At 34.7% G+C, this 21,568-nt stretch overlaps 2 protein-coding genes across 2 annotated transcripts; one reads left to right on the forward strand and one right to left on the reverse strand.

Annotated features, from left to right (window-relative positions):
- The first annotated feature begins 861 nt into the window (after window positions 1-861).
- Window positions 862-17,779, forward strand: LOC107950310 (DNA-directed RNA polymerase III subunit 1). Its single transcript, XM_016885129.2, has 27 exons — window positions 862-1,101; window positions 1,210-1,339; window positions 1,451-1,600; window positions 1,708-1,882; window positions 2,201-2,385; window positions 2,553-2,662; window positions 2,809-2,908; window positions 3,852-4,067; window positions 4,142-4,290; window positions 4,386-4,527; window positions 4,630-4,770; window positions 5,053-5,241; window positions 5,322-5,550; window positions 6,301-6,394; window positions 6,741-6,975; window positions 7,170-7,361; window positions 8,354-8,452; window positions 9,492-9,695; window positions 9,789-10,043; window positions 10,554-10,701; window positions 10,815-10,966; window positions 11,288-11,443; window positions 11,515-11,628; window positions 11,716-11,816; window positions 12,554-12,758; window positions 12,911-13,113; window positions 17,504-17,779. The coding sequence occupies exons 1-27, from the start codon at window positions 1,031-1,033 to the stop codon at window positions 17,553-17,555; spliced, it is 4,197 nt and encodes a 1,398-aa protein (XP_016740618.2). The 5' UTR covers window positions 862-1,030; the 3' UTR covers window positions 17,556-17,779.
- A 154-nt stretch (window positions 17,780-17,933) lies between these two features.
- On the reverse strand, window positions 17,934-20,995 carry LOC107950309 (BTB/POZ domain-containing protein At5g60050). Its single transcript, XM_016885128.2, has 2 exons — window positions 19,904-20,995; window positions 17,934-19,156 (listed from the first exon to the last, which is right to left on the reverse strand). Exons 1-2 carry the CDS (start codon window positions 20,498-20,500, stop codon window positions 18,203-18,205), a joined length of 1,551 nt encoding a protein of 516 aa, XP_016740617.2. The 5' UTR covers window positions 20,501-20,995; the 3' UTR covers window positions 17,934-18,202.
- Window positions 20,996-21,568: the final 573 nt, after the last annotated feature.

The following is a 21,568-nucleotide window of genomic DNA, read 5'->3' on the forward strand; positions in this document are numbered from 1 at the left end:
TCTAATACTTTTTTTTGAGTAATTTAATTGTTTTTCTTTTATTTTCTTTTTAACTCTCTTAATCACCAACATCTCAATCGCGAAATGAAAAATTTTAAGCATTGTTAACATTACTAGATATTATAAAGGTAGAAAAAAAAAGAAAGGAACAGATAGAAAAAAAATAAAGAGAAAAATGATGTAAAAGATAGATAAAATAATTTTAAAAAAAATAATTTTTAAGTTTATATGATATGGCGGTTTATTATTTACTATAATTTTTTAACGGATATGAATATAATATTTTGATGTAAAATGAATACTAAGTGAATAGTTTATGTATTACTGGTAATAAAAAAAAGTTTAGATATCAATTTGGGTAAGAAGGATTAACTTATATGCTAATTTGTGGGTTGACCTTTTTTAAAATAGATATAACAATTTAATTAACAGTTTCATTGACAGAGATATCAACTTAAAAAAAAGAGTAATTTAAATACCACTTGTGATAAAAAAATTTTATGTGCCAATATAGAAAAATGATGCAATTTAAGTACCAATTTGTCAATTAAACCAAATAATAATATTTCTTATATTTTTATTAAAATATTATAAAATTAATTACTCTAAAATAATTTAAATGCATATATTTTACTTTACCTTTATTTTTAAAATAGATATTAAATTTTTCAAAATATACATATTTCTATTTTTTTGAGAAAATACTAAATACTCTAATATTAAGTTTAACTTTTAAAAAATAATTGAATGACTCCTAATTTAATTAGTATAAATATTCATATAATACAATAAGACATGAGTTTAAATGCATTTAAACCTATTTATTTAAATTTTCGAGCGATACCCTAATTTTCCGAAACAGTTTGACAAATCAATTTATTAACAAATAAATTAAAAAAAAAACTAAATAAAGGCCGTTCCTTTCCCTCTTCCACTCCCCCAGTACTTAGTCTAAAACCCTCCCTTTTTCCGTCCTCTAAAACCCCATTGTTTCACTTTTTATTTATTTATTTGTTGTTGATTGAAGAAGATGCAGCAAAGATCACAAGATATTGTGTTTACAAAACGGCCGTACATCGAAGATGTCGGGCCACGAAGAATGTGAGTCCCTCGGTTTTTTTTTCTATTGTTTTTTCGTTTTGTGTTTAATTATATTTTGAATTTACTCATGCCTTTTTTTTATTTATAATTCCATTGATATGTATGCAGTAAAAGCATCAAATTCTCTATGTTTTCGGATTCAGAGATAGCCAAAGCTGCCGAAGTTCAAGTATATAAGGGTGTTTACTATGATCTTCAAAGCCGCCCCATTGAAGGCGGCTTATTGGATCCTCGAATGGTACTCAAAACGTACTTTTGTTATATCAATTTATTATTTCTTTTACGTGATTTAGGTTTTTTTTTTAGTGAAGTTTGTGATTTTACTTTTTTGCTTTATGGGTGTTTTAAGGGTCCTCCAAATAAGTCCGGCAAATGCGCAACCTGCGATGGAAGTTTCGGGGACTGTCCAGGGCATTACGGATACTTACCTCTTGTCCTCCCTGTTTATAATGTTGGGTATTTAAGTACAATTTTAGACATTTTAAAGTGCATTTGTAAGGTAATTAATAAACATGACCTGAATTTTTTTAAAAATTTTGATTTAATTGAACTGAAGCACAGTCTTGATCCATGTTTCTTTTTTTATTCCCGGTTTTCTGTTTACAGTCTTGTTCTCGTATTCTTTTGGATGATAAATTAGCCAAAGATTATCTGAAAAAGATGAGAGCTCCAAAGACTGAACCATTAAAGAAGGCTGAGATAATGAAAAGTGTAGTAAAGAAATGTACTGCTATGGCTGGTGGTAAAGCTGTGAAGTGCTCGAGATGTGGATATCTAAATGGTTTGGATTCTATATTTTTCTTGTACTTAAATATAATTTTTTACATGATGTGTGCATCATCTTTTTGAGTAAAAAACAAAAAAAGGCTCGTGTTGGTTACAGTAATTGCTAGATAGGGTTTTCTTGAGGTTATTTTGCTTGTCTAGTTCGTTTTCTGCTGTTCTCATTGAATGTGTCTTTCTGCACTGTGATAATTGATGTGAGATTCTAAGCTGGATATGCTAATTGTTTGTCTAGTTCGGTAATTGCTAGATAGGGTTTTATGATTGTATGAAATGAAACCAGGTAGGAATTACTTTTCCTTTTAATGGTTTTTAGGTACAGTGAAGAAGGCTCCAAAGATGATAGGGGTTTTTCATGATCGTTCAAAAGTTAATGACAACAGTTTGGAAGAATTGAAATCTGCCATTTCACACACAAAAGAGTCCAAGTCGTCCATCAACACTTCTTCTGTTCTGAACCCCGTCAAAGTCCTTTCTCTTTTTAAGAGGATGACTGATGTGGTAAATCGTATGCCTTCTTTTTTTCATTGCACTTATCACATGTTGGAGCAAGCATGTTAAACAAACAAATAAATAGATAAAGAAAATTTTCTTTTCTGTTCTTTTATAAATTTTCTTCACTTGGCTTTTTCAATAACACGAGATGTTCTGTATTTCATTGTCCACAGGACTGTGAATTGCTTTATCTTTCTGATAGACCTGAGAAGTTCATTATTACGAATATTGCTGTGCCACCTACAGCTATCCGACCTTCAGTCCCTGTGGATGGGTCGCAGAGGTTCCAATAGAAAATATCTCACTCTATTTTATACTATGCATTCTCCATTTTGTTTAGTGGATATCAGGTTTATCTCTGCTAGTTGCTAGTAGGAGAGGTTATAAAAGTATAATAATTTTTACAATTCTCCTCTTTCCATGTTGCAGCAATGAAAATGACATTACTGAGAGGTTGAAAAGAATTATTCAGGCAAATAGTAGCCTTCGTCAGCAATTAGTAGATTCAAATGCTGCATTTCATTGTCTGGTATGAAAATACATCCTGGCACCTAATATGTACCTGCAGGAATTTAGGTCATTGTTGAATCTATTATTACTATATTATTTGTATTTATGGAGGTTGATTGGGTCTTGGGATACGCAACATGAGAGAGTTCTATTCACCTACCATCTCACCTTGAAGAGGGAAGCCTTGAGCTTTAAATATTGAAGTGTCTATTTCTTGATTGTTTGAATGATTAATGATATTATTGTACTCAATCATTCATATTTGGTCATGCTGATTGATTTTGTTTTTCATATTGTATTGCCTATTGCCTTTTCATTCCCTTTAGTTGAATTTCTATCTTTTTCCTCTGTATTTCTCTATAACCTTGAGTGGACCTCCTATTTGTTTGGATATCTCCTTGACCCCATGTGTTATTGTTAATCTTGTACTTTGCATAGAACAGCTTCAAATTTTTAAGTTTGGCATGCTGTTGCTCTCACTTTTAGCTGTTTTCTTATGGCTGTATGGAGATTTTCTGATATAGAAATGCCACAACCTTAGTTGACTGCCAGAAGTCAAAGCACAGAAAAAGAGAGATCAATATAGGGTGTTGTGTGGAGTGGGGTAGGCGTGCAATTAAGTTGTTTTAGAAAAATGCAAGACTGTTTGGATACCACCATGATTAAAGCTATCTAAGTTAGCGAGTGCTGATGCTACCACAATCACTAGTAAATTCTTTAGCTTCAGTTTTTGTTGGTGAGAGTATGAGGTTGCTTTTAAATGAAGCCTGGAGAGATACTTTAATGATCAATAATAAAAAGACCATATAGGACTAGAAGAGGTATGTTCTCAAGTCTCTTGTTAGAGCAGGAATGCTGAATGCCAGAGTTGATGTGATAAAATTGCATGTGGCTGTTGCAGATATTTTTTCTTTCTCTTTGAATATCATTTACATTATCTCATGTTGAAGATTTTACTTTAGAATGGCTGGGATTTGCTTCAAGTAGATGTTGCACAATACATCAATAGCGATGTTCGTGGTGTTCCTACTGAAATGCAACCGGCAAGACCACTGAGTGGCTTTCTTCAGCGCCTAAAAGGGAAGCAGGGACGGTTTCGTGGGAACTTATCTGGAAAACGTGTTGAATTTACTGGTCGGACTGTTATATCACCTGACCCCAATCTGAAAATCACTGAGGTCTGGTTCCTAGTAAGGTTTAAGCAAGTTTTAGGATTTTGAGATCTTGGTTCCCTGATGGTGTACTTGTTCAGGTGGCTATTCCAATCCATATGGCTCGGATTTTAAGTTATCCAGAACGTGTTTCCAGTCACAATATAGAGAAGCTAAGGCAGTGTGTTCGTAATGGCCCATCCAAATACCCTGGTGCAGTGAAGGTCAGATATCCCGATGGTTCTGCGAGGTGCATCACTCTTGCATCTTCTTACTTTTATCCTTATTTTGATATTCAGAATCGTTTCTTTGCCAATGACGTGGGATTACTGTTTAATTTTACAGGCTCTTGATAGGTGATTATAGAAAGCGTCTTGCTGATGAACTAAAGTTTGGTTGTATTGTTGACCGCCATTTAGAAGATGGAGATATCGTTCTATTCAATAGACAGCCAAGCTTGCATAGAATGTCTATCATGTGCCATAGGGTAATTACTAGTTGGGGACATACTAAATTGCAGTATGCAGTCGTACTTTTTTCTCTTTATCCAAGCTGTTGCTTGATCATATTTTTCATTCCATGAATGCAGGCAAGAATAATGCCGTGGAGAACGTTACGATTCAATGAATCTGTTTGTAACCCATATAATGCTGATTTTGATGGTGATGAAATGAACATGCATGTCCCACAAACAGAAGAGGCTCGGACAGAGGCACTCATGTTGATGGGGGTAAATTCTTTAATGTTATACCATCTTTAAAATTGTACCTGTGGGTTTTTCATGTGCACTTTGTTTTTATAATTCCCCCAACTTTTCAAATGGGTGTGAATTTTTTATCTTTAACATTTTTCCTAAATTTTGAACCACAATATAGCAGTAATGCTAATGGTTTGATATGAAATGTATTGAGATATAAACCCCTAAACCCTAGAACTGCTGCTTAGCACTTTTTCCTGTTATTTTAGATAAATCTGGAAATTTCTTCATCTGACATATTGTGCTTGTATCTAGGTGCAAAATAATTTGTGCACGCCAAAAAATGGAGAAGTTTTGGTTGCTTCCACTCAAGATTTTTTAACATCTTCCTTCCTTATTACTAGGAGAGATACCTTTTATGACCGTGCAACTTTTTCTCTGATATGTTCCTACATGGGTGATGCAATGGATCTTATAGATTTGCCCACTCCAACATTACTTAAGGTAAAATCTAATGTCCTTTTTAGTACTTTTTTGCCTATATGTTATTCTATTTATTATTGACTTTAGTCTTTGTGACATAGCCTGTAGAGCTTTGGACCGGTAAGCAATTGTTCAATGTTCTATTACGGCCACATGCAAGTGTGAGAGTTTACTTGAATCTTACCGTTAAGGAGAGAAACTACTCAAGGAAGATCGCCAAAAGGATTGGTGATAAAGAAATAGAAGTAGAAACAATGTGCCCTAATGATGGATTTGTCTATATTCGGAATAGTGAACTTATATGTGGGCAATTAGGGAAGGCTACTTTAGGTGAGTCTTGCTTTATTTCTTAATTTTTACTATGTATACTGTTTTTTTTTTTAAATTTTTCAAATCAATTGTTGTGTTGTTTTTTGTATGATTCTTATTTGTTTGATTCTCCATTGATTCATGGAAAAGTGTATTGTTGAAACACCTCTTAGATTAATTTAATAATGATGAGACTTGATGAATTCCAACTGCATCTAGTCTTTTTAGGGTGAGACAAGATCTGTTGTGTGGTAATTTGATTTGGTATGTTGAGAGGATTAGTGATAAAAGTTTAGACCTACTTTTTGTAGGGTAAAATGAGGAGAATATACTTCTTGTTAGTCATTCTTTACAGTATATTTTCATTTGGACTTTGCACTCTACGAGCTATTATTACTCCCCATTTGCCACAATTTCATTGTTCCTAAACCTTAAGGAAGCCTGTTGCACACACTTGTAGCTGCTCATTGGTGTTGCAGAGCTAGTTCTAATCTACCCTTTTTTACTTTCTTCTGCTGTTTCGTGGTTTCCTGTGATTACCTTCTGTATGAAATATTTAAAATAAGTGTCATTGGTTTACAGCATTAATTAATGGGGCGAACTTAGGTTTATAACAAATTGCTTTAGGCTAGACATGGTATTAACCTGTTTATGAGTCCCCTTCCTATTATGGGTTTATATTAGGTTGCAAAATTCACAGTAAGTTGAAGTCTTCTCTTTGGCTTTAGTTATGATATTCTCAATTTCTTATATCCTCCAACATGAATCCAGGAAATGGAAACAAGGATGGACTGTATTCTATTCTTCTCAGAGACTACAATGCCCATGCTGCTGCTACCTGCATGAATCGGCTAGCTAAGATGAGGTAACCATATGGCCCAAGATTTTAAGTGCGAAATTTTTTCTGTCATTGGTTCTTAGGTTCAAATGTGAACATTTTGGTTGCTTGTATGACTCCAAGTGCTTTGTGTTTTTGTGAGAGCAAGTTCATGACTTGCCATTCTTTTCTGAAAACATTTCTTTCAACTCTTTGTCTAGAATATTATAACATGGATTTCATATTGTTTGTAGTAGTCTCATTAATAATACATGTTATTGTTTCTGAAGAATCTCTCTTTCCCCTTTTCGATTTATTCCAATGTGTTTAAAGAAATTATAGCTCATATGTTGCTTGTGCTCTCTTTCTCTCCTCTTCATGTGCTTCTATGCAGTGCTCGTTGGATAGGGAATCATGGCTTTTCGATTGGAATTGATGATGTCCAACCGGGAAAACGTTTGAATGATGCGAAAGGAGTAACACTTTCAGGAAATTATAAAAAATGTGATGAACAGATACAGATGTTTAATGAGGGGAAGCTACAGCTTAAACCGGGTTGTGATGCTGCTCAAACACTAGAAGCTAATATAACTGAAGTATTGAATAAAATTCGGGATGAAACGGGGAAGGTAAGGATTGGAGCTATGTTGTAGCATTTCTGTTTGAATGTAATAATTAGGTGCTACTAGAATACTTTCATTTCCTTAAATCTTTCAAGTTCATATCATGTTCCATATAGTTGGAACCATGTATTTGTTTCCGGAATGATGATATTATCTGAAGACTATTTTGTTTATGGCTTATGAGAATTGCTTTGAAACAGGTATGCATGAGAGAACTACATTGGAGAAACAGTCCACTGATCATGTCGCAATGTGGTTCCAAGGGTTCTGCTATAAATATAAGTCAAATGATTGCATGTGTTGGTCAGCAGTCAGTTGGGGGACGTCGTGCTCCTAATGGATTTATAGATCGTAGCCTTCCTCATTTTCATAGAGGATCAAAAACACCAGCGGTAAGTTTATTTTATATTTATTTAGCTCTTGATATCTAAATACTTTATTTTATTGGGGCTAAAGCCTAAGCTTTTAGATTTTAGTTGTCTGTCAAATAAACAAGGAAGGAGATTTTATACTTTCAGCAAGTATTATTTTTTGTGCAATCTTTGTTGGTATGAACAAGTCCTATCATAGTGATTTACACTTTGAAGCAAATCCAGTCTATCTATGTTTAGAGAGCTATCATACCATTTGACACTAGTGTAGAGAAACAAGTATCTCATGTAATTTTATTTTAGAAATTGAGTCTTGTTGTGCGTTGTGCCTAGTTTCTAATTTTCTGCAATACTTTATAGTTGTTTTCTAACTTTCTAAGTAGCATAGATTTTATAAGAGTTGACTATTTTTGTTCTCTTTAAGTTAGTAGGCTAGTAAATTGCTACTTTATGATTCTTGGTAAGGAATAGTATATGATTACTTTATGAATCTTGCTGAAGGAATTGTTAAGGCTTTTATTAATGAAAGTAAGCTAGTTGGGGTAGCTAGGGCTTCAGGCATTGTAGTTGCAGGGCAAGTATCTCTTATAGTTGTTTTCTATCGTATAAAATGTTCAAAATGTTTACAGGATTGCATGGTAGCGGAATCTGGTAGTTGGAAGATGATCCCTTATCATGTTATGGTCTTTTTTTTATCAGAGATGGTTATTTCTTTATGGGGTGCATGTTTTATTTGCCATAGATTACATACTACTGCTTTTTTATGGCTCTGAACAGTAAAGGTATACTGAGTTGCTAAAATTTAAAAGAATAGCTGAAAATGCTAGAAATAACATTTTCGTTTAAGAGGTAAGCATTCTAATTTTCTTTCATCACCTCTATGGAAAATTTTGATGACAACTGAAAAATCTTTTATTCATGATACAGTCTGTCTTGCACCTTTTTGAAAAAAGTTCAGGGGATTTGATGGAATCTGACAAAGTTCTGGCCGTACAATTTTGTGATTTTTGCAGGCTAAAGGCTTTGTTGCAAATTCATTCTACAGCGGTTTGACAGCTACAGAGTTTTTCTTTCACACGATGGGTGGGCGAGAAGGCCTTGTGGATACAGCTGTATGAATGATCTCATTTTTCATTTTGTTGTCCTTTGAAGTTGTGATGGAATCTGTTTTACTGTAGTTACAGATGGTAGACTGTTAGTACACATGGGTGTTTGCTTGTTTATGTTTCATCTGGTGTGGTCATATTTGCTACTTTTGCAACCTGATGTTGTGCTTTGCTTCCTCTATCCCTAAATTTAGTCCAGTTCCCCAAAATTTTGATCCACTGCTAGAAGTAGACAATCACTTAGGATGTCTTTTAGGCTGAGATATTAAAAATGCTCCTGGATTATTCCACTTTTCCTAGGAAGCACTATATTTTTATCGTATCCAAATAAGCCCATGTCTCTTTGATTTGTGCCCAATAATTATGTCAATTGAAAGATTGATTAATGATAAGGGATTATTTAGGTATATATTAAAGGTGAAGGGCTTATTTGGGTGCAAATCAGTGGTTCACTGCCTTTTTGGATGGAAATAATAAAATGTTAAAGTTTAGGTTTTTTTTTTTTTTGTTGTTGTTGTTGTTGTTTGTGTCAGTTTTCTTTTATAAATTGACCTTTGTTGTAAATGTAAAGTAATAAAAAATATATATCTCTCTTAAATTTTGGTATCGTAATTTCAGCATGGACTGATAATGTGGACAGTCACTCGTTGGGACTACTAGACTGATTTATTACCAATAAAAGAGAACCTTTTGCTATTATGTATTTTCAGTTTTGGGACTTGTACTTGCTTTAAATTGATTGGATCTGTCTTTCTTTTTGGCATTTGTTGACCTTGTTTAGAAAGTTTATCTTATCACCGTTACAAGTAATAAACTGCAGCAACTTTTGAATTGTTCTATTCTGCATCATATCTACCGCAAGTCCGTTTTAATTTCCATTCAAGACATATGTTGGGGGCACGCAGAATTTTTTATGGAATTGTTGCGGTACATTACTGTTATGATATGCATACATGTGAAGGGCTGAATTAGATTCAAGTTGATTGAAAGGAAAATGGTTGGGGCTCAAATAAACATTGCTGTTGGTACCTTTTGCCTATTGTAGGTAAAAACAGCTGAGACAGGATACATGTCTCGCAGACTGATCAAAGCATTGGAGGACTTGAGCATTCATTATGATAACACTTGTCGCAATGCAAGTGGATGCATAGTGCAATTTATTTATGGGGATGATGGCATGGATCCTGCATCTATGGAGGGAAAAAGTGGATTTCCTTTGAATTTTGATAGATTACTAATGAAAGTAAAGGTGTGGAACCCTGTCCCTCTCAGCAGGTTTTGTAAATTTTGTAATAGGTAGGATAGATGAACTTGACATTATGTTGTTGATGTCCACCTACAGGCTACCTGTCCTCCAGTTGATCAGAAATACTTACCTGCTGATGCTATACCACAAATGTTAGAAGAGCAGGTAGTCAAACATGATCCAGATGGGGTTTGCTCTGAAGCCTTCAAAAAATCTCTGAAAGGGTTCCTTGAAGGTCAGAAGAATGAACTAAAGAGAGTGATGCAGTTGGTTAGCAATTCTGCACAGAAGAGTGAGATACTTGAGGATGTTAGCCATAAAATATGTGGTATCACTGACAGGCAGTTGGAGGTAACTATTGCCATTACGTAATAACTGCCTCATACATCTTCCTTTTTCTGTTGCTTGAGTTTCCTTATGCCAAAGTGTCATGATTTTAAAAATTTTGCATGGACTTAAAAGACTTAGGAAAATTGGTAGAGTAATTTATGCGTGCATGAGCATGAAAATTTTGACAGTTCACATGTTCATACATGTGTCTGTGGCCCGTGAGACATGCATGTACTTCCTGTACCATTACGAATGAGCACTTTTTCATATTTAAATGTCCCAAAATCAATATTCTGATATCTAGAATTATTTTATTTTCCCGAATTAACCTTCAAAATCTTCATGGCAATTTGCACCTTTAACTCTTCATCTTTAAAAGGAGTTAGGAAAGGGTTATAATCATCTGATGGAGAGTAATATCCTGTGATTGATATCATATGCTCCTTTATCTAAATGCTTCTATACTCCAGCCTTCTTTTCATGCTTAAAAAAAGCAGTTGCCTCTGATGATAGTCTTTTACAATACTTTAGGTTTTCATCAGAATTTGCATTGGTCGTTATCGCTCAAAAGTAATTGAAGCTGGAACCGCCATTGGAGCTATTGGAGCTCAGAGTATTGGTGAACCTGGAACACAGATGACATTGAAGACATTTCACTTTGCTGGAGTTGCAAGCATGAGTATCCTTTAAAGGATTTCATTGATTTCATTAATTTCATTAACCCGAAATCCCAATTATTAATTACTATGTCCTTGAACACATTTTCAGTATGATTCCTCAGCTCTGTTTTAGATATTACACAAGGAGTTCCTCGTATCAAAGAAATCATTAATGCAGCCAAAAAAATTAGCACTCCCATAATTACTGCAGAACTTGAGTTTGATAGTAATGTGAACGTTGCACGGATGGTAAAAGGTCGAATTGAGAAAACTGTTTTAGGACAGGTATGAAATAATCTGTTGAAACTGTAGTTATCTCATTTTCCATCTTTCTTGATTTTATAGCTTCTTAATATTTATTAATCAGTTGGATCTTAATGTATATGTTGTCTGATCTTGTAACAGCAGCTTTAACTTAATTTATTCTTCTCAGAGCCTCAGGCATATTTAATTATACGTTTATGGAAGTCTCAGTTCTTGGACTTTAGCTGTTGCCTGTGGGATTTGGTTTCTTATGCTCTCATAAAAAAAAATGCTATTTGTTTTGTCTACTTGTTCTCCTATGGGTTGATTGTTTCTGTAGTTGACTTTCTTCTTATCATGCAGGTTGCTAAGAGCATCAAGATTGTAATGACTTCAAGATTAGCATCAGTTGTAATCTCCCTTGACATGGAAAGAATCCAAGACGCACAATTGCATATAGATGCAAATGTTGTGAAAGAATCAATTTTGCAAACACCGAAGCTGAAACTAAAGGAGCAGGTCAGATTTCCTATTTATGGCCTTGACTGACACTCTGGATTGTTAACTTCTCCTGTTATGTTACGCTGCAGCATGTGAAGGTTTTGGATGTTAAAAAGTTGGAAGTAGTTCCTCCAGCTGATAGAAGTAGAATTCATTTTGAACTTCATTCTCTTAAAAATCTGCTTCCACTGGTTGTGGTAAAGGTGAGGCTTCAGATTATCTTCGTGATTGGAAAAGTTCAGAGTATATGTGTGCTTATTTCAGTGTTTTCAATGTTTCTTGGATGATAGGGCATAAAAACTGTTGAACGTGTTGTTATTGCTGAGAAGAAAAAAGACAATACAAGTCAGAACAAAGAAGCGAAAAAGCTTTACCAGTTGTTTGTAGAAGGGTTAGTTTGATTTAAAACTTATATCCCTGTTTTTCTCTTCGAAGTGGTTTCAGATGTGCCTTAAACCTGCAACTTGTGTTGTAAAATAGTATATTTTGGAGAAAGTGGAGAGAAATCAATTCTAACTTATTTTGGTGATTATGTCTAAGTTTTATTTCTTTCCTAATTGCAACCTTGTCTATCTCCTACCCATCGGGAAGGGTGGGGATTAGTTTTTTTTCCTACTCAAAAAAAGTGGACAAGTCTGCTGGAAAAACTAGATAACAAAAAAATGAATTACTAGGACAAGGGCACTGAGGGAAGAAAAGAATGCAGCTCAAAAGCTTGTCGAACGACAATGAAGAAAATCACATTTCTTCTGGTTGGAAGACAGGCTGCAACAGTGAGCTGCTACATGTGGAATACTTTATAATTACCTGATGGAGCTGAATTCCACTAGCAAAATGAAGAGAATATCATTTGAATCTGGTGATGTACCAACTTAGAATAGAATGTCATTCTGGCTGTGTTATAGAGGCTTTATAATCTGAGTTCAGGGCAGGAACAATAAATTCCTGTAGCAAAATGAAAGAGTGTGGAAGGAGATGACGGCAGAAAAATGGAATTTAGCATGTTGATGAATAGTTCTTCAAACATGTCTTGCTTGTAATGCATACTGTTTTCTCAAAAATTATTGCACCATTTCTACCTTGTAAGAGCGCCTTCCTAACTGTTACAAATATCATGTACATTTTCAGCATGGGACTCCAAACTGTTATGGGTGTTGAAGGAATTGATGGACGGAAGACAATGAGTAACCATGTTATGGAAATGCTGCAGATATTGGGAATTGAAGCTGCAAGATCATGCATAATCAATGAGATAGCAGCAACTATGGCAAGTCATGGAATGAGCATAGACATACGCCATATGATGCTTCTAGGAGACGTGATGACATTTAGGGTTGGTTTTTTTGCTTACACAGATTGCCTCCTACTTAGCAATTAAAGAACAGTAGTGTTTCTTTTCCATTTTTCTTTCTATAAATGAATATTTAGATTACATTCAAATTTCCAGGACAATGTATAACGGCATTTAGATTATTATTGCATCAGGGGGAAGTTCTTGGCATCACAAGATTTGGAATCCAAAAAATGGACAAAAGTATATTGATGCTGGCTTCATTTGAGAAGACAGGTGATCACCTTTTTAATGCTTCTGTTAATGGGAGGGATGACAAAATTGAGGGGGTTACCGAGTGCATCATCATGGGCATCCCGATGCAATTAGGCACTGGAATACTCAAAGTTATGCAGAGGTAAGCATGCAACACATTTTCTAATATTCTGTTTTATTGCACTATTATTTGTTTACGGTATTCTCTGGGCAACCATCAACAAGTTAGATTCTCTAGTGAAGTAGTAATGCAATTTGAGGAAGAAAACACGCAGAAATCAAAAGAATTAGGACTGTAAAATGTGTTGGATAAAAGTCGGAACGTTAGAGAACTTAGGGTTTTAAAAAAACCCCTAGTTTCTTTATAATAATTCAAAGAAAACAATAATATTATGGCTGTAAATCTGTTGCTGCATATTTATAATAGACTTTCTTGCATGGACTTTCTAGCGGATGAAGTTTTACTTTTAACCCTGGACTTAACCCTCAAGAAAATTAATAATCTTAGCTGTCCAAGATATATTTAATACTTAAACTAAATATTATAAAATAAGCTGAAATAATAAAATTAAGCTCCTGCATCTTTCTTACCAGCTTGGAGAACTCAGACTCCACTAAGAAAACTTTCACCACTTCAGCAAAAATTTCTGGATCCACTCTTTACAGCTCTTCTTCCGTGATCCAAGTACTTTCACTTGCTGGTTTGTGTAACCATTTCACCAAAAAACTCCTATTATATTACCCCTTCTAGACCTCACCTCTTTAGCATTCAAGAGATCTTCAATAACCTCAATCTTATCTGCGTCTGGTCTAAAATTTCAGCAACATTCCCATTGAAACCCTCAAAAGAATACAAGTCAGAAACATTAGGGCTGATATGCAAATCTGTAAGCAACTTGATTGCATAAGCATTAGAGCATAGTTTCTTCATGGCCCAAACCTCTTTGACTTCAACTTGTGATAAGTGCCTTTTCAAAACCTTTCTTGCCTCAAATTTACTAGAACTGGGTCTCCCTCTTCAGACCCCTTAATCTTAGCTTCATTAGCATTACTCTCAAAGCAAAAGCTTCTCCATCATCACTCACCCTAGTTTCAAGTGGAAAAGGAACTAAATCAAGCCATGCCGGAGTTTATTTCCATAAGAAGCTTTAAAAGGTGTCTTCTTAATTGTTCTATCTGTGGAGTTGTTGTATGTGAACTCAGCTTGAGGGATAACCAAATCCCCAACTCTTGACATGATTCCCACCAAAACACCTAAGCATGTTTTCTGAACTTCGGGTAACTGCCTCTATTTGCGCATCCAGTTGATGACTAGTGCTGAAAATTTCAATTGGGTTCTCATTTTCTTCCACAAAGTCCTCAAAATGTCCTACAGTTTTGACATCTTCATCAGAAACTATACATGTAGGAACGCCATGTAGTCTTATCTCTTCCTTGAAAAACAACTAAGCAATATGAGTAGCATCAGAAGTTTAAGAACAAGGATTGAAATGCACCATCTTCGAAAAAAGATCAAGACAACCTATGAAGCATGAACACAGATATGTAATATGGTACGACACAATCCATGGCAGCACAACAATTATTAAAAAATTAGGATACTGATACGGTAGGATATTGCAATATAAAACATTTTATAAAAAATATTTGATAACAATAATGTTTCATTTAAAAAATATATAATAACAATAAAATAATAAATTTTAATCAAATAAGTAAATTTAACTAAAAAAAATTGTCCTTATCATAACATTTGTTTAATTGAAAATTTTAAAAACAATATATAATAACAATAAAAAATAATGGTTCCCACAAATGTTTAACTTTTGACTTCGCAAAACTCATTTTTCAATGTATCTAGATTCCCAAACCTGTTCCCACATTTCCTTATTCCCCATACACGATTCACATTTCCCCATGTTTTCCCCTTTCTTCCTTATTTATTGTCTTTCATTCTTCCGTCATCGTCTCTCTTCTAGCCATGTTTATTTTCATTTTTCGTTTTTGAAAAGGAATTTCAGGGAAAATCAATCATTTTCTCTATGTCCCTTTTTTGACACGGATGTCTTGATCGTAGTCCAGACCATGTTTGATTTAAAATTTTTTCACAGCATGTCAAGGCATGTCTTGTATGTATCTGGCTGTGTTGACGGTGTGTCTGCATCGGACATCAGTACACATAGTATGAGGGGGTTTCCGCTTGTTGATGCTTCACAGACCACAACAAAGATTGATCATAACCCTTTGTTGTCTTTGGTAATGCCAAGACACAATCCATGCTCAAATGAGCCCATGGCACTTCTGGCGTAGGTAGGGAGTGTATAACCGTGTATTTGTTGAAGTACTGAGGCCAAATTGACTAGGACACCTTTTATCAAACCTGTCCACATTCTTGTGCATTCTTGGCCAAAAATATCGATTCGCTACTAATTTAATGGTCTTACCTCTTCCAAAGTTCCCTCCCCAGCAATTTCTATGAAGTTCCTTCATAATTTGTTTGCGTAAAGAACCTTCCCTTATGCACAAACGATTGCCTCTAAATCCATACCCATCATGTAACCGATAAGGCAATTCTTTATGTTTAGTTGACCCTTCGTATTCAGAAATTATAAGTTCAAATCATCAGTTAGTTTTATATTGATTCCTCAATTCTTCAAAACCCATCACCTCAACACTTATTGCCATTAGTATTGAAGATCGTTTACTAAGTGCATTTGTCATGATATTTGTCTCATTGGTTTTGCATTTCATTGAGAAATTAAACACACTTAAGGTAGAAACTCCACTTAGCATGACAGTCCTTGAGTCTCTTTTTTGAACTCAAAAACTCGAATGCTTAATGATATGAGTGAACCAGAAATTCTCAATAAGCCAAGTAATGCTCCTAATGTTGAACAAGCCTTACCAAAGCATATAGCTTCTCACTAAAAAATTCTATAGGCCTTCCTTCCTTGCTGAGAACAGTCCTAATTCCTACATGAGATGCATCACATTTGATGACGAATAACTTCTCAAAATCTGGAAATGCAGGAACAAGTGCTTCTGTCATAAAAAAATTAACCATTTCAAAGGCTTTTGGGGCTGATTTTGGCCATTTAAAGCTGTCCATCTTCAAAAATTTGGTAATAGGACTCATAACAGTGCTGAATTTCTCAATAAACCACCTATAAAATGAAGCCAACTTATGAAAGCTTCGAACATCTTTAAAATTTGTGGTGTAGGACATTCTCTAATGGCACGAACCTTCTCCATATTTGGTTTAATGCCATTAGCAGAGATTACAAACCCCAAAAACAATTTGTATCACACAATTTGCGGATCTAGCATTATGAAAGGGGTTTTGTTCCTCACAAAAATCAGATTTATCAACAAACTACCTTTTGATATGTCATACTGGTTGTGTGCACATTCCAAATCTCCATCTAGGTTCCCACTTAATCTTGTCATAGCCAAGCATAAATAACACAACAATTCTTTAATTGCACATCACAATGCAGCCATTTCTGCTTTTTTATTCCAATTTCTTCTTTCTCAGTCTCTAACATATTGAACCATGGCTTAAAAGAAAACCTTAAGATCTAATTAGGCTCTAATACCAAAATTGATGAGGTTTAAAGAAGAAAACATCAATCAAAAGAAAAGCTGTATCTCTAGAACTTCTAGTTTCTTCATAATAATTCAAAGAAAATAATATTATGTCTATAAATCTGTTACAGTATATTTATAATAAACCTTCTTGCAAGCGAAGTTACTAGACTTTTTTGCAAATAAAGTTTTACTCTTAACCCCAGACATAATTCTTAAAAGAAAACTAATGATCTCAGCTGTACAAAATAAAACTAAATATTATAAAATGAACTGAAATAATAAAATAAAATATTATAAAATTAAGCTCCTGTGTCTGGTAATTTGAATTATTGGATTGATGAAGTAAATATAAAAGGCGTCTGACCTCTGGTCAGTGCTGATTATTTAAATTACTTTTTGGTGTAGTTAACAATAGATGTGTTTCAAGGATTTCGTGTTGCTGTGCCTGAAAACCTTTTTTTTTTTAAGTATGTCCTGCTGATGGGAACTAATCTACTGATTATTTCCACATTACGGTTCTTTTGTAACCATACAACTCCTAATGTAATCCCCAATTTACTTCCCTGTTTTACCTAAAAAGAATGGATAGGAGTATCTGTTGCTGCTTTCTCTGAGATTGTTTGAGCATCCATCCCTCTTCATGAACCAGCTATAATCAGTACAGATCTGTTTTTGACCTCTAATATTATTAACCTCGCAAGTAAACTTGCTAGTCTTGTTGGTTTAATGCGGCAGCCATCTTAACTCCCCTAATGGGGTTTGAATAACCAGCTATAATCTGCTGTTTGCATGTTTGGAATCACGTGTTCTTTGGGGCAACCCTAAATGGGTACCAGTTTTTCTAAAATTGGGTCACATAATGTTGCATTAGAGAGGATGATACTTCTTAATGCCCAATGTTTTCCAAAAGTTCTAGTTAACCATTTGCTTTTCCTTATTTGCAGAGTTGATCCCCTTCCTCTGCTTCAATACGGAGCGGATCCTGTTTTATCTTGAGGAGCACACCTCGGTGTGGTACTTTCCATATGCTGTTCAACATAGCAATTTCTCCAATGAAACATGGATTGATTTCTTTTTCTTTTCTCTAGCTATGTAATTAGTAATTCACTGTAGCTTTATAGATATTTCCTTCACAAATTTGAATTTGCACAATGTTAAATAGGAACAGACTCTTATAAAGATTCATTCATTTAACTATATTAATCTAACCTGTTTATATATCCTGCTGCTCTCAACTTCATGTCTTTGATTAAAATTGGTTGACGTTGGAGGTTGTCAATTAAATCTGATTGATAAAAAAATTCGACTTAACTCGAAAAACTTTACTCTTAAATCCAAATAATTCAAACCAAAAATAAATTGAACTTTGAAAAATTTAAACCTAAATTGAATAACCTCAAAATTAATCAACCTGCTCAATTGACAGGTGTATCTACAAGTAGAGGACCTCAGCTGGAGGTCCTACCCATCAATAGAAGATAAACGTTGTTTTAGTTGGAGCAAAAACTCTCATTTGGTCCAAAAGGGAAACAAAACAAAGACAAAAATAAAAATGTGGTGATAAAAAGGAAAGGCTGACAAATTACAAAAAAAAAAAGAAAAAAGAATATCAGTTGATATGGGGATACACCATTCGGCTTGTTTCAACTTGGGTAGCTGCAGACAGTTATTTGCAACTGGGAACTGTCCTCCGCATCAGTGTATTGTCTAATGAAAGCCCTTCTCCACCAAACTTCAAATGCTCTCTGGATATTGGGACAATCATCCCCTTTATTCAGAAACCGGTCGAACCACTTCAGCAAAATAGCCTGTTGTTGCCTCATAGATAGCGTAAGAATTGTGTGGCTCAATCCATCTTCTACTAGTTTCTTGTCTACCGATTTAGATGCACTTCTCATCCACCCAAAATCATCATAAAGTGCTTCCAACCATGTCGCCAGCAGCGAGAACCGGCTTTCTTTACCTACCAAGATGTTTCCTCTACCTATCGCAATACATAGTTGAGCGGTGATCCTACTGATTCCGTGCCGATACATGGTAGGGATCTTTGAATGAAGCTCTGCAAGTTCCCTTTGATCTGCCCACAACTTCACAAAGTCGTTTGCCATTCTCTTTTCTATTAGAATATCAACGATCCACTGCAAATTGTCAGCTTCTCGAGCTATTTCAGCCATTAAAACTCCTCGATCTCGCCTACTACCGTCAATTGCCATAGCTTCAGATAAGCAGAGAACAAGAGAACTGAGACATCTGTGACAGAGATGATAAAGAGTGTCTTTCGAGACATCAAACCGATTGTCATCATCAAATGAATCTTCTCTAAGTAACCGTGAAAAAAGGGTCTTCATTTCTCGACGTGCTTTATCATCCTTGGCTTGAAGAACACCACTAAGAAGGTTCAAGAGGATGCCATCCGATCTTGCAGAAGTAGATGGTTCAGATGATACTCTCTGAAGAACTTCAGTCATCGACCCATCAAGCTCAAGTTGGCTGAGATGAGATACAACTTTTTCCTCTTCATCCTCAGACCACGGAACAGCTTCCAAATACTCCAAGCAAGAACTAATCCCTGCATCAAACATAATGGCCGCAGAAACCTACAAAACAACAAACACTAACATTACAAATGCCTTCACTTAAACACAAATAAGAACGAATGCAAACTTGTATAAATATATAGTGCATAAATGGCAATAATATAAGCAACGTGGTAGATATAGCCAAAGAAAAGATCCTCTTGTGGTTGATATTTGATTCATCAAAGAACCCAAACATGCCTTTGCCATAGTAAAGTGGTTAGGCACATGACAAACACATGAAATATATAAATTACAGAGCTTTTCTTTTGTACTCTCTCTCTATGTATGTATGCATATGTTTGTATATATATTGCAGATATAACAACCAAAGCAAAGATCCTTTTGTGGTTAATATTTGGTAGATCAAAGAACCTAAACATGCCTTAGACATAGTTAAGAAGTGGTTAGGCACGTGATATATATACCTATGTATGTATATATAAATTTCTTTTCTTCTGTACTGTACAATTCACTTTTGCTTCAATTTCAAGGAAAAGTTTGGCCAAGAAAACAGACATCCATTTCAAACCTGTCTATAATAAAATTTTTCCATAGATTCAAAAAAACTTAAGCAGCAAGCAAACGCTCAAAGGATTTTGCATGAACTAAATCAAACTAAATATATTTTTTTATACATTAAAGAAACCCCAAAATTCCTAATTGGCTAAACATTGCATGAAGATATGAACTAAAAAAAGAAAAACTTGCAGTGAAAGAAAAAAATTAATTAGAATTTAGGATTAAAAAAAGGAAGTAACTATATACCTTAAGCAAAGCCAAGACTTTGGTAACATTTTCACCAATCAACCTCTTCTTTAGATCATCACAATACATCAAAACAACAGTTTCAACATAAACCTCAACATCATCACATTCACTGATTTCCACTGTGTGAGACACTCCTTTCTCTCTCCTTTGACTCAACTTTTCAGCAAAGAACCTGCTTTTCTCAGACAAAACCCTCCTATGCACATCCATTGCCACCCTATACCCATCTCTTGACACTACGGTCAGCTTAACATCACTTAATCCTAGCCCCCCGTTCTTGAAGCTATAGGCTTTGAGCTCAGTTAGGAACTTAGCAACTCGGCGTTGGGTCTTTTTCCGAGATTCTTCAATGGTTTTGGACCCACGGAGGGCTTCCTCTGACATCATCTCGAAGAGCGTCGGGTTGTTGTGACTCGGCCGAGCTGACTCTGTTGGAGGAGGAGGAGGAGGAGGAGGAGGAGGAGGAGGAGGAGATGAGGAAGGAGAATAGGGTCTTGATGAGAGAGTTGTTCTTGATGGAGAGAAAGACAAAGAGAGTGTTGGGTCTGAAATAAACCCTTGTTTTATCATTGTTGATACTTCTCTTGAAGCCATTGAATTAACCCCTCCAGAAAAAAACTTTTCAATAAATAATATATTATAATAAAAAAAACTGGGTTTTTCTTGGATTCAAGGGAGAAAGAAAAAAAAAAGGAACTATTTTGATACCATTGATTATTAAAAAGAAAAAAGAAGCTTTTTGAAAAGTGTATAAAAAAAACTGGGTTTTCATAGAATCAAGAAAAGACGATTGATTTCTTGCCAAGAAGGCAATCCTGGGAATGAAGGGCGGGGGTTTCTTGCAAAGAAGAGAGGTTTTTATTTTCCTGGGAAGCTGAATTTTCTCGGGACAGTAGAGAGAGAGAGAAAGAATCCAAGAAGTGGAAAGCTTTGGATCTGTGATTTAAAAGAGTGTGTGCCACTCACTGTAAAGTAGCAAAGCAATGGCAAAAGAGTGTTCTAATTAAGGGGAAATGCAGAAGCTTAATTAACTTTTTTCTGTCTAATTCTATTTTTAATCCCTATACTATATTGAAATTTTGAATGTAATCCCTCTATTTTAATTTGATATAATTTAGCTTTTTATTTTCATCCAAATTCAAACTATTATGACTTATTGCCATTAAACTGATGATATATATATTAAAAATAAAATAAATTTATTATTGATTAAATATAATTAATTAGATTTTCATATAATCCTAATTGATCGAATAATAATAAAATCTATATCACCACTTTAATAATAACAACTAAAATACTATCAATTTTGACCTACTAATATCAGACAAAGGTATTAAAATTTAAACTTGAGCATGATAAAAGGAGACCTTTTCCTTTTTCCCATTGCATAAAACCTAATGTAGGGAAAAAGAAAGGAAGGAAAATGGAGAGAGAGAGAAGATTAGAGATTACTTGGGTACAAGTGTGAACACGTGACTTCTGTGATTGATAATGGGACCTCCTTCACTTGCCTTAACTAAGACATCACACTTGTCTTTCTTCAAACTTCAATCTTCTCATTACCTTCTATCATTGCCTTTTATCTATTCTTTTTACTATTCCTAAACTACGACACTTGGATTTTGTGTTAATTTCCACGATTGATTTTTATTGAATTAA

Source organism: Gossypium hirsutum, chromosome D03, assembly GCF_007990345.1.
Source record: "Gossypium hirsutum isolate 1008001.06 chromosome D03, Gossypium_hirsutum_v2.1, whole genome shotgun sequence".
Taxonomy (NCBI): domain Eukaryota; kingdom Viridiplantae; phylum Streptophyta; class Magnoliopsida; order Malvales; family Malvaceae; genus Gossypium; species Gossypium hirsutum.